Source organism: Crocuta crocuta, unplaced genomic scaffold (genome assembly GCF_008692635.1).
Source record: "Crocuta crocuta isolate KB4526 unplaced genomic scaffold, BGI_CrCroc_1.0 scaffold89, whole genome shotgun sequence".
Taxonomy (NCBI): domain Eukaryota; kingdom Metazoa; phylum Chordata; class Mammalia; order Carnivora; family Hyaenidae; genus Crocuta; species Crocuta crocuta.
Genome location: NW_027551559.1, coordinates 3859364 through 3870417, shown reverse-complemented (window position 1 = coordinate 3870417; position 11054 = coordinate 3859364). Strand labels below are relative to the sequence as shown.

General features: G+C 53.3%; 2 protein-coding genes across 2 annotated transcripts in view; one reads left to right on the top strand and one right to left on the bottom strand.

Moving 5' to 3' along the window:
- Positions 1-93, bottom strand: part of ATPSCKMT (ATP synthase c subunit lysine N-methyltransferase) — a 19098-nt gene extending 19005 nt beyond the window's left edge. Inside the window, exon 1 of the mRNA XM_077749421.1 lies at positions 25-93. Coding sequence (XP_077605547.1) covers positions 25-40 — 16 coding nt within the window. The 5' untranslated portion in view covers positions 41-93. The remainder of the gene's footprint in view (positions 1-24) is intronic.
- A 324-nt stretch (positions 94-417) lies between these two features.
- The window catches only part of CCT5 (chaperonin containing TCP1 subunit 5), a 14553-nt gene continuing 3916 nt past the window's right edge, over positions 418-11054 (top strand). Inside the window, exons 1-6 of the mRNA XM_077749422.1 lie at positions 418-595; positions 4065-4125; positions 4667-4831; positions 6016-6214; positions 7826-8018; positions 8098-8247. Coding sequence (XP_077605548.1) covers positions 491-595; positions 4065-4125; positions 4667-4831; positions 6016-6214; positions 7826-8018; positions 8098-8247 — 873 coding nt within the window. The 5' untranslated portion in view covers positions 418-490. The remainder of the gene's footprint in view (positions 596-4064; positions 4126-4666; positions 4832-6015; positions 6215-7825; positions 8019-8097; positions 8248-11054) is intronic.

Sequence of the window (11054 nt, the reverse complement as noted above, 5' to 3'; positions counted from 1 at the left end):
AGCCCGCAGCGCCCGCCGCCTCACCGCCTCCTCCCTCCATCGCGAGATTTCTCGCGGCCGGAGGCGGGGAGGGAGGGTGGAACTCCGGAAGTGGGTTATACCATCTCCTCAGAGCCGGGGGGGGGGAAGAGGAGGGAGAAACCAACGGCGTGAGGAAACGAGTTCCTCCTTGAGACCCACTGCCCAGGAACTCTCGGTCATAAACTTTAGCTGATGATCTCGATCTACGCTTGGCTGGAGGGTTTTAAGTTCCCGTCTGCGTCTTCGAGCCCCCTCTCCCCCCACAGTGCCGGGGATGAGAGAAGTTTCCTAAGGCCCCTGATTCCAGAAGATACGGTGTGGCGTGACACTAGTCTCGCGTGAAAAATAAGTCTCGCGCGCCCGGACTGCGCACGCGCACACTGTTGAGCCCGCCTGCGAGCGGAAGGCGTGGTCTCGGTTCCGGAACGGGCTCCACCGGGCTGGGGAGAGTAACCGCTGCAGCCGCACTATGGCGTCGGTCGGGACCCTCGCCTTCGACGAATATGGGCGCCCTTTCCTCATCATCAAGGATCAGGATCGCAAGTCTCGTCTTATGGGACTTGAGGCCCTCAAGGTAACGGGGCGGACGCTGGCGGGGGGATGAGGGGAGGCGGCCGAGGCCCGCGACTCTGCGCCTGCGCGATCCTGGGAGCGGGGCAGCCATGTGCTCCCCGGGGAAGGTCGGGGACCCCGTCTCGTCTCCGGCCCTGCACCCCGCTCCTTGAGCTCGGGAGAGGGCGACGTAGAAGCCTTTAATAAGTCCCGATCTGGGGATTGGAGTGGGGCCGCTAGCGCCCTTCAGCGTTGGGCGGGGCGGCTTCAAGTCCTCGGCTCTGAGCCCGCGCCTCCGACCGCTTCTCCAGCCTCTGGTCGTTCGGAGAGTGGCCGAGGGCCTTCTCAGGTCACCCGGCTCCGACAGAAGCACAGCCCAGGATGATGTTCATGTTTCTCTGGTCACTCCTTAAAGGCGTAGTGACTTCTAATTTCTTCGTACCTTGTGCGCGGCGTAGTACTGGATGTGCTGTCGTGAAAATTAAAAGCGTGTGCGTTTAACGAGAAAGTAACCACCGCCACAAAGAGTGGAAAATGGACACCGAGACCCCGACACAGGGCAGCGTGTGACCGGACTCACCAGTTAGGGAGGCAGATCAAAGTTGGAGGGTGCCCTGGAGACGTTTAGTGGAGACCGGCTTTTGATCCGGGGTGGCGGCCCTGCTCGCAAGGCGAGGGCGCGCCGGCGTCTGGGGGAGAGCTGGGCGGGAGAACGCGGGGCAGGTCGCGGGGAGAGCCATCTGGTTTAAGTTAGAATGTCCCACAGTGGAGCTGTTACCCCGGAAGGAGGGGCCTGTTAGGGGGTTTGGGCAGAACCACAGTTTTAGCAGAATGTACTTCAGGAAGGAAGTAGGGGCTGAGAAAGACCAGGGGAGGTAAACCCCGCAGTCCAGGTGACAGTCACCTGAGCTCGGGCCTGTTTAAACAGACGAAGAAAGAGGCGTCTGGGTGGCTCAGTCGGTTAAGCATCCGACTTCGGCTCAGATCATGATCTCACGGTTCGTGGGTTCGAGCCCCGCGTCGGGCTCTGTGCTGACAGCTCAGAGCCTGGAGCCTGCTTCAGATTCTGTGTCTCCCTCTCTCTCTGCCCCTCCCCTGCTCACAGTCTGTCTCTGTCTCTGTCTCTCTCTCTTTCTCAGAAATAAAACATTTTAAAAAATAAACAGACAAAGAAAGCAGAAGGTCGTTTCGCTGTTCACCCTCAGGCTGCACAGCCTCTCTGAACCCCCCCCCCCCCCCGCCGGGGGGAGCATCTCTGTGGAGCGGAGAGGGAGGATTGAAGGGGGTGATTGTGGCAGATACTTGACGGCTTGTATTACTCCACTTCGTTGTTGTTGTTGTTTTAATTTCCATTTATTTTAGAGCGAGAGAGAGAGAATCCCAAGCAGTCTCCGAGCTGTCAGCACAGAGCCGGATGTGAGGCTTGAACTCACGAACCTGAGTGAGACCGTGACCTGAGCCGAAAGCACAAGTCAGACGCTTAGCTGACCGCGCCCCCAGGCGCCCCTTATTGTTCCTTTAAAGGAGCCAGTGGAGAACGTAGCACCCAGTGCCTCGTGTGTGCTGGCGCCGCAGGTCCTGCGGGTGCTGTGCGGCAGCTGTGACGTCAGCTGCCTGGCGGGCCCTTGCTCTGCAGCTCGCCGTCCTCACGCTCTGGGACAGGTGTAGTGTTAGCAGGCCTGGACGCGGCCCCAGGGTGGCAGCGGTGCCCGCTCATCGGGAAGGGGGCCGTGACTCGAGCCCCCCTCTGGCTGACGCCAAAGCCAGAGTTCTCATCCTTGGTGTTGTTCGTTTTCGGGGCCACATCCTTTCTGTTGCGGGGGCCTCTGCCCAGGCCCCTACCCGCTCCGTGCCATTGGCAGCCCCCGCCCATTTGTCAGAACTGGAGATGTGTGCAGGCGTCGCCACGTCCCCTGAGGGACAAAATCCTCCCTGGTTAAGACCTCTCACCTGTGGTCATCGTCCTCTGTGACACGAATCAGGCAGAGTGTGTTTTAGTGGCTGCCAGTGTCCTCACAGCTCTGTGAACTCGTGTGCTGCCTCAGCCCCCAGCTGGAGGGGCGGGGGGCAGGGGAGGGGGGGGGCTTCCCGGGCCGTGTGTGTTTGAACTGCCCTGAAAGGTGGTCAGGGTTTTGATGGTTGGAGGGCCTTCTGTGCTTTAGCACGTGAAGGATTGGGGACACGTGGGGAACACGCATGGACCATCGTCGCCGGATGGGAACTGGGTCTCAGATTGTAGAGGGCGATGAAGAAAATCTGAAGCTTTCAGGGAGTCACTTAAGGTTTGGGGACTGGCAGGCAACACGGAGGAAAACAGATGGGTTATCTGCCTGTCGGGTGCCTCTGAGGACAGGAGGCGAGATGAGAGGCGCTGGGTTTCTGTAGGGTGCTGGGGACCCGGGCTAGGCTGCTGACCGCATGACTAGGAACAAAGGAAAGAGCATCTGCAGAAAAGATCGTGTGCAAGCAGGGAAGGATGCTTGCAAGTTGCCGTTACTTTAGCCGTCGATGCTTCGGCAGATGATGAGGGGGACTTTCCATGTGCGGGCTGAGTGTTGACTCGGCAGTCAGTTGCTGGCTGTGTTTCTGCAGCAAACCCAGTGTGATAGTTGAAGGTGCTGTACGTTCACGTCCGGACCCCACGTGAGGTGAGCATCGCACTGTGGCCTTGAAGGCCTGTCCTGTCCCACGGCGCTTGCTTTCAGGTGCGACATGACGCGCATGGGAGAACCTGCCTTGTAGACGTGCTGGGAGTTAGAGCACCAGGTGCTCGCTCTGTGCCGTGAGACTCACCTGCTCACGCTGGTCATTATCACACTAAGATTAGACTTGTGTGTTGCCTCTTAAATGTGGAAGGTCCTGGAGAACAGAAACTGTGTTCAATTGTATGCTTCTAACTATTAAAACTTAGGGGGGCCCCGGTGGCTCAGTCGGTTGAGCGTCTGACTCTTGACTGTGGCTCAGGTCATGATCTCATAGTTCATGATTTCAAGCCTCATGTTGGGGCAGGGAGGGGCCTGCTTGGGATTCTCTCCCTCTCTCTCTGCTCTCTCCCTCCTGTGCTTGCTTGCTCTCAAAATAAATGAGTTTTTAAAAAAATTCTGGGGCGCCTGGGTGGCTTAGTCGGTTAAGCGTCCGACTTTCGCTTGGGTCATGATCTCGCGGTTCGTGGGTTCGAGCCCCGCGTCGGGCTCTGTGCTGACTGCCAGCTCGGAGCCTGGAGCCTGTTTCGGTCTGTGACTCCCTCTCTCTCTGGCCCTCCCCTGCTCATGCTGTCTCTCTCTCTCTCTCTCCTAAAAATGGATAAAAACATTAAAAAAAAATTTTTTTTTAAATTCAACTATTAAAATTGTATGTAACNCCCTCCCCTGCTCACGCTGTCTCTCTCTCTCTCTCCTAGAAATGGATAAAAACATTAAAAAAAAAATTTTTTTTTAATTCAACTATTAAAATTATATGTAACTTGAGCCTCTTCTGTTTCTTTCATTTAGTCTCATATCATGGCAGCAAAGGCTGTAGCAAATACAATGAGAACATCACTTGGACCAAATGGTAAGAGACTACCGTTCCGTGTTAACACATGTTCATTCTGTGGTAACAGGTGTTACGTGTAAATCGAGGATAGTTGATGTAACACCCCTTTACAGAAAGTTGGGACGTGGCACGGGGGGCATCCTAGGCCTCTGGCACTGACAGTTTCGTGTATTTCAGGCTTTAGACACGTTTATAAGCACATACAATTTTAATTTTAGGTCAGAGGCTTTTTTCCATCTTTTAATACCATTTCGTTAGCATTTTCTAAATCAGAGTTATTTTTTGTAATTAACACTAAATTTATTGATGCTTCTTTTTTCCCCCCTACTTCTCTGGTTTTAGCTCTTTAGATGACTTTGTAGTCACCAGTCTAAAAATGTCTGCATGCACATACTCTTTTACATATGTTGAATTTTTGTAATAAATTCTGTAAACAGGCACTGGGTCAAGAAATCTAGCCTTTCTTTTTTTTTTTACAGTTTTTGGTGTTATATTTCTGTTTGGTTTTGGGGTTTTTTGGTTTTGCTTAATTCCATATTAAACGTTGCCGTCTTTCTAGGACTTGATAAAATGATGGTGGACAAAGATGGCGACGTGACGGTGACTAACGATGGTGCTACCATTTTAAGCATGATGGACGTCGATCACCAGATTGCCAAGCTGATGGTCGAACTGTCCAAATCCCAGGACGATGAAATCGGAGATGGGACCACCGGAGTCGTTGGTGAGAAAGCGTTACCCTCTCTGGTTTGAGAGGCATTCCTTAAAATCACACACACCTGCCGAGAGTGTTTGCTCTGAGTCAGATCGTGAGGAGACGGTCGCACAAATCCAAGTTGAAGGACGTGCCAAAATACAAGAGGCCCAGACTCTTCAGAAATCCTTATCCTGGAAGAACAGGATTGTTCTTCAGGGGAGAGTTAGACAACTATTCTAGATCAAGGGAGCCAGTGAGAAATGACAGCAGCTGTGATGTAGCACACTTGATTGGATGCGGGCTTTTTAATTATTTTTTTAACTGGGGGGAGGGGGGGTACAAGGGAGGATTTGCAGGTAGTGTGTTGCGGAGTAGTGCCCTGTTAAGTTTCCTGAGCGTGATGTAGGAGAATGTCCTTATACAAGCTCAGCTTGCGTCTAAGACGCGTCATGATTTCTGCACGTCTCACGTAGTTGATTGTGTTTGCAGAGAAAACGTGGCAAAATGGTGTTAATATATAAGTAAACTGTTCATTTTACCATTTTTAAACTTTTTTGGAGTTCTGAAATACTTCCAAGAGTTGGGGAAGATGGACTAGAGAAATAGCTTTAATGTTACCTTTTCTGCAGATGAGGTTTGGATTCTTTTATTGAGCAAAATTGGCTGGGTACCAAGTGCTATGTGGGTGTGCCCGGAGGACAGCAGTGTTAAAAAGGCATCATCTTGGGGCCCCAGGATCATGGGAGGAGGGAAGGCAGTGGAGAGGATAGATCATAGGCACATTCTCTTGTCACCAGAGTAAATTTTACCGACTAGAAAACCCCGGCCCAGCAGAGGCCTCTGGCTGGCTCAGTTGGTAGAGTGTGCAGTTCTTGTTTGGGTGTAGAGATTACTTAAAAATTTTAAAATCTTAAAAAGAAATCCCTGGCTCAGGAAACGCGAGAGACTTTTGCCCTTATAAAAACATCTTTCGCTTATGTTCTTCAGTTATGTTCTGTCTCACTGAGAACTGAATGTTGGGTTATCAGGAGCGACCGTTAGAGCTTTGCTAAAAGTAAAACCAGAGTCTCCCTTTTCAGAAATACTTGAGCCTCCTTGATACTTCTGCCTTAATTCTGGAACCTCCATATTTCCAGGGTAGCATCTAATTGGTGTCAGTGGTATAAGTGTCAGTGCTTTCCTGACGTGTCTGTGCGCTGTCTTGTCTGCAGTCCTGGCCGGCGCCCTTCTGGAGGAGGCGGAGCAGCTGCTGGACCGCGGCATTCACCCCATCCGGATCGCTGACGGCTACGAGCAGGCTGCCCGCATCGCTATCGAGCACCTGGACAAGATCAGCGATAGTGTCCTCGTTGACATGAAGGACACGGAGCCCCTGATTCAGACAGCAAAGACCACGCTGGGCTCCAAAGTGTACGTTTGCCGTGCCGCGCCGCGGTTAGCGCTCGTAGAGGAAGCAAAACGTGTGCTCACTGCTCAGGCCTCCCGTTAGGACCATCACTGGTAGCTTCATAGTGACTTGATGAACTTCCTTCCACTTTTGATGCTATTTGGGTTTGCTTTGTCTTTAATGCAGGTGTGGCCACGTGCATCTTGTGTTTTACTTGGAAACTGAAGTTCCAGGCTTGGTATTAAATCCTCTCGGTAATTGTGAGAGCTCCCTGTCTTTAATTTAGCAGGACAGGTCGTGTTAGAAAGCAAGCAGAAATGATCCTACTTGGTCAGTGTTGTTTTCAAAACACTTCCTACCGTTTCTTTGCTAGGAAGCCTTTTAGGAGGAGGGGCTCCACTTTTCATTTGTTCACCAAGCAAGTAACTGGTCCAGAATCTTAATTTAGTGAGAAGGAGCAGTCTTGAAAGTGACTTACATTGGGTGTTATCCACGTTTGCATAATGCCTGCTGTTGACCAAGCCTGCTGCCACGTCTTGGGCACAGAGACACAGTTCCTGTCCTCTGGAGGCCCAAAGCAGCCTCAGCCAAAGGACACACTTATTTGAACAGTAACGGACACTTAAGGGCTCTTAACGTGATGTGGCGTAAAGATCTAGCCTGAGGAGCTATATTACACTGGTTGTTTTGTATCAAGATCAGGGTGAGAAACATTTTAATCTTTGTGTGTGTGATAGTTTTAGCAAAAAGGAAGACCTGGCCTTGACTCAGGTCAGGGGAAGTGCAACCGAACTGTTGCCCTCTCCACCCCCAGGGAAAAGCCTCTGCTACTGTGCCAGAATGTGCTGGGTGCCAGCTGCCCTCTTGTTCAGATGCAGAGACCAACTTCTGGGCAGGGGGGCTGCCCGGGAAGGTGTCTGTCACAGGTGGCACGCTATTGTCCTCCTGAGAGGAAGGTGTCTTAGTTGAAAATGCACAAATCTTATCATTGCTTTGTACGTTGACCTTGCTCAGTTTGCACATCTTTGTAAAATTTTTGTACAGGTTGGTCTTTACTACGGAAAATGTTCAAAACAACTGACTGGTTAAACATAGCGTAAGGTAAAATGTGATGAATTGCTTAGAATACTAACAATGTTTGTAGTTTCCCCGTTATTTTCTTTCTAAAATGAGTTAAGATTTCATGCATTGTGTTTCAGGTATTAAGTTTCCCTTGCAGGTTTTCTAGAACCAAAAGCAAATTTATGGAGCAATTTATTCAGGTGTTTCAGGGCTTTTCAAAAATAGATTCCCAACCCCCCGTCCCCATCTGTAACTGATGTTGGTGGGAGTTCCTGCAAAGGAAGCAGCCATGTTGAGTCCTCCGGCTTCTTAGCGCTGCGCCCCATTTAGACAAGATGGTGTTTCCTCCCATCCCAGCGTATGGTTCTCTCTGGGGTCCGCAGAACCCAGGTGCACAACCCCCGCCCCAGACCATGCGAAGTGCAGGCTCAGGTGGCATTGCTGTCTAGAGAGTCTGAACCTTCTTCGTTTTATTAGATGTACGTGCGTTGCCACGTTACTTACGTGGCCTGCTGTGGTTACAGTGGTTGTGAGTGCAGTGACAGGTGAAGGGTCCTCTCTGTTTTCCCCAGGGTTAACAGCTGTCACCGGCAGATGGCGGAGATCGCCGTGAACGCGGTCCTCACTGTAGCAGACATGCAGCGGCGAGACGTCGACTTTGAGCTCATCAAAGTGGAAGGCAAAGTGGGCGGGAGGCTGGAGGACACAAAACTTATAAAGGGCGTGATTGTGGACAAGGATTTCAGCCACCCACAGATGCCAAAAGTGAGTCCGTGTCCTTCACAGCTTCATACCCTTTCCACTCCTAAGTCCACGAATTGAAAGAGTCTCTCTGTCCCCGCAGCTAGTGGAAAACGCCAAGATTGCAATCCTCACGTGTCCGTTTGAACCACCAAAACCAAAGACCAAGCATAAGCTGGACGTGACGTCTGTAGAAGATTATAAGGCCCTTCAGAAATACGAAAAAGAGAAGTTTGAAGAGATGATTCAGCAAGTGAGTCTTCCCACGGCTTGTCGTGAAGTAGATGTGTAGGTAGTAACGTGGCGCTCATCTCTGTCTTCATAGTTTAGAGTGTGGCTACAGGTGACGTGTCAGTGGAACGAGTCACCTTTTTTTCACTTTTGAATAATAAAAGTAATAAGCCTTCATGGTGAGAAGAAAGCTTTAAGGGAAGGAACCTGATTTTGTCTTAAAACAGTGACACGTCTGGAGTGCCTCAGAGAATTGGCTCGGTTACCTTCGCGCTGTGCTTGTGATCTTAGTCATCTAAGCTTCTGCGTTCCAGGTGTAAACACCTACCTCTTCTCCGGAGGCTGGTACGGCCGTGTGCGTGTGTGCCCTGACAGTGGGTCCTCTTTGGGACTCTGTCCTTCAGAATGTACAGCATCCGCACACAGCGATACACGAGCGTGGGTGTCAATTGAAACCTTACTTACGACAGACGAGAAGCCACCTGGGCGTCTCTCCTCAGGGCAGTGTTGGGTTCATTTACTCCTGTGTGATGGGTGCTCTGCCTGCCACACAGCAGGCACTGCCGTAGGGACCTGAGACGGAGCAGCAAACGGCATAGAGCTCTTGCGGCACAGAGCGCGGGGCTGGGGGGCAGGGGCCGTGTTAAACCCAGTGGTCAGAGCGGGCCCCTCTCGGGCGCTGGTGGCGTGTGGCCAGAGACCCAGGTGTGGGCGAGGAGCACTCGGGGCTGAGGTGAGCAGGGGCCTTGAGGCCGGAGCGTGGCTGGCATGTGCGGGAACCGCAAGGCTGACGGGTTGGGCGACAAGATGGCAGAGCCCAGGAGGCCAGCGGGTGGGTAGGTGTGTTGGTGGCTGTGCAGGCGGCCGGGAACAGTGGGAACGGGATGGGCCACGTGCTAACGTTTTAAAGAACAAGAATGGCGCAAAGAGGAACATCGTAGGTGCTTGTGAGGAGCAAGAGGGACCCTCCTGTTCTGAGCACANATCCGCACACAGCGATACACGAGCGTGGGTGTCAATTGAAACCTTACTTACGACAGACGAGAAGCCACCTGGGCGTCTCTCCTCAGGGCAGTGTTGGGTTCATTTACTCCTGTGTGATGGGTGCTCTGCCTGCCACACAGCAGGCACTGCCGTAGGGACCTGAGACGGAGCAGCAAACGGCATAGAGCTCTTGCGGCACAGAGCGCGGGGCTGGGGGGCAGGGGCCGTGTTAAACCCAGTGGTCAGAGCGGGCCCCTCTCGGGCGCTGGTGGCGTGTGGCCAGAGACCCAGGTGTGGGCGAGGAGCACTCGGGGCTGAGGTGAGCAGGGGCCTTGAGGCCGGAGCGTGGCTGGCATGTGCGGGAACCGCAAGGCTGACGGGTTGGGCGACAAGATGGCAGAGCCCAGGAGGCCAGCGGGTGGGTAGGTGTGTTGGTGGCTGTGCAGGCGGCCGGGAACAGTGGGAACGGGATGGGCCACGTGCTAACATTTTAAAGAACAAGAATGGCGCAAAGAGGAACGTCGTAGGTGCTTGTGAGGAGCAAGAGGGACAGAAAACGGCCACGTGAGGGGAAATGCTGAGGCAGGTTGGTTCTCAGGGGACCCCGGGGTTTGTTCCCAGCGAGAATGTGGCGGAAGCGGTGCAGGGTCAAGTTGGCCGCTGACGCACTGAGGGTCTCGGAAGGAGAGGCAGCGAGCGGCCGTGGGTGACTCAGGAGGCCTGGCTGCAGGCCACTGAGACCGTGGACGCGGCGCTGGCGCAGCTCCCACAGGCAATGGCCGCGGGCAGACGGACAGACGGTCCACCCCTTGCCATTCCGGGACCAGAGGCTTACCGTTCGCAGGGGTGGGAGCTCTGGTGGGAGCGGGAGCACGTGTGGCGGCCCCGAGGGCGCTGCAGTCAGGTGAGCAAAGCTGCTTGAGGGAAACGCGTATTGGCCGTGCTCCTGTTCAGCACGAAGGTGCGTGGAGCTGCCTTACAGGCGTTTGTGACGGGACCCAGCTGTTCGCCTGGCTCCGGGGCTGAGCCCTGTCCACCTGTCTGTTTCATTTCACTGCAACAGCGAGGTTCGGTGTGAATTAGTGGGTTATTTTTTAAAATTTATTTATTTTGAGAGCGAACGTGAGTGGAGAAAGGGAGGGAGCCAGGGGAGAGAATCCCAAGCATCATCTGAGCTGTCAGCACAGCCCAACACCACAGGGCTCAATCTCACAAACCGTGAGAGCGTGACCTGAGCTGAAATAGAGTCTGATGCTTACATGACTGAACCACCCAGGAGCCCCTGAATTACTGATTCTTAAAGCAGATTGAAAACTGAAGGGATTCTCTCTTTGGAATTTGGGCCTGACAGAAGGTGGACACTTGTGTGCTTCCTTCCTTCTCTTTTCTCTGCTTTATTTCAGTGCTCTCACCTTGCACACGCCTTCATGCGCCTCATCTTTCTGACCACAAGGAACACTCAGTGTGACCGGCATTTTTTTCCCCGCAGATAAAAGAAACGGGCGCTAACCTGGCCATCTGCCAGTGGGGCTTTGACGACGAAGCCAATNGCTGTGGTAGCGGTTCCCTTAAATACTCGCAGCGCGCCAGGCGCCACAGACAGGGGGCAGGGAGGGGACGGTGCTAGGCCTCCCTTTCTGTAGCAGTGCTGTGTGTTTCCGGTATTCTGTTGGAATCAAAGTGCCGTCCGTGTACCCTCCCACTTGGCTCTCGTGTGTCCCACACGCTGACCTCCGTCCCACACGTGGTCCGTGCCCCGGGCAGGCACAGCCTCTGGTCCTTGCTGCAGCAAGGGTGCAGGTGGGCGCGCGGAGCGTAACCTGGTCGGGAGAGGTACCCAGAGGG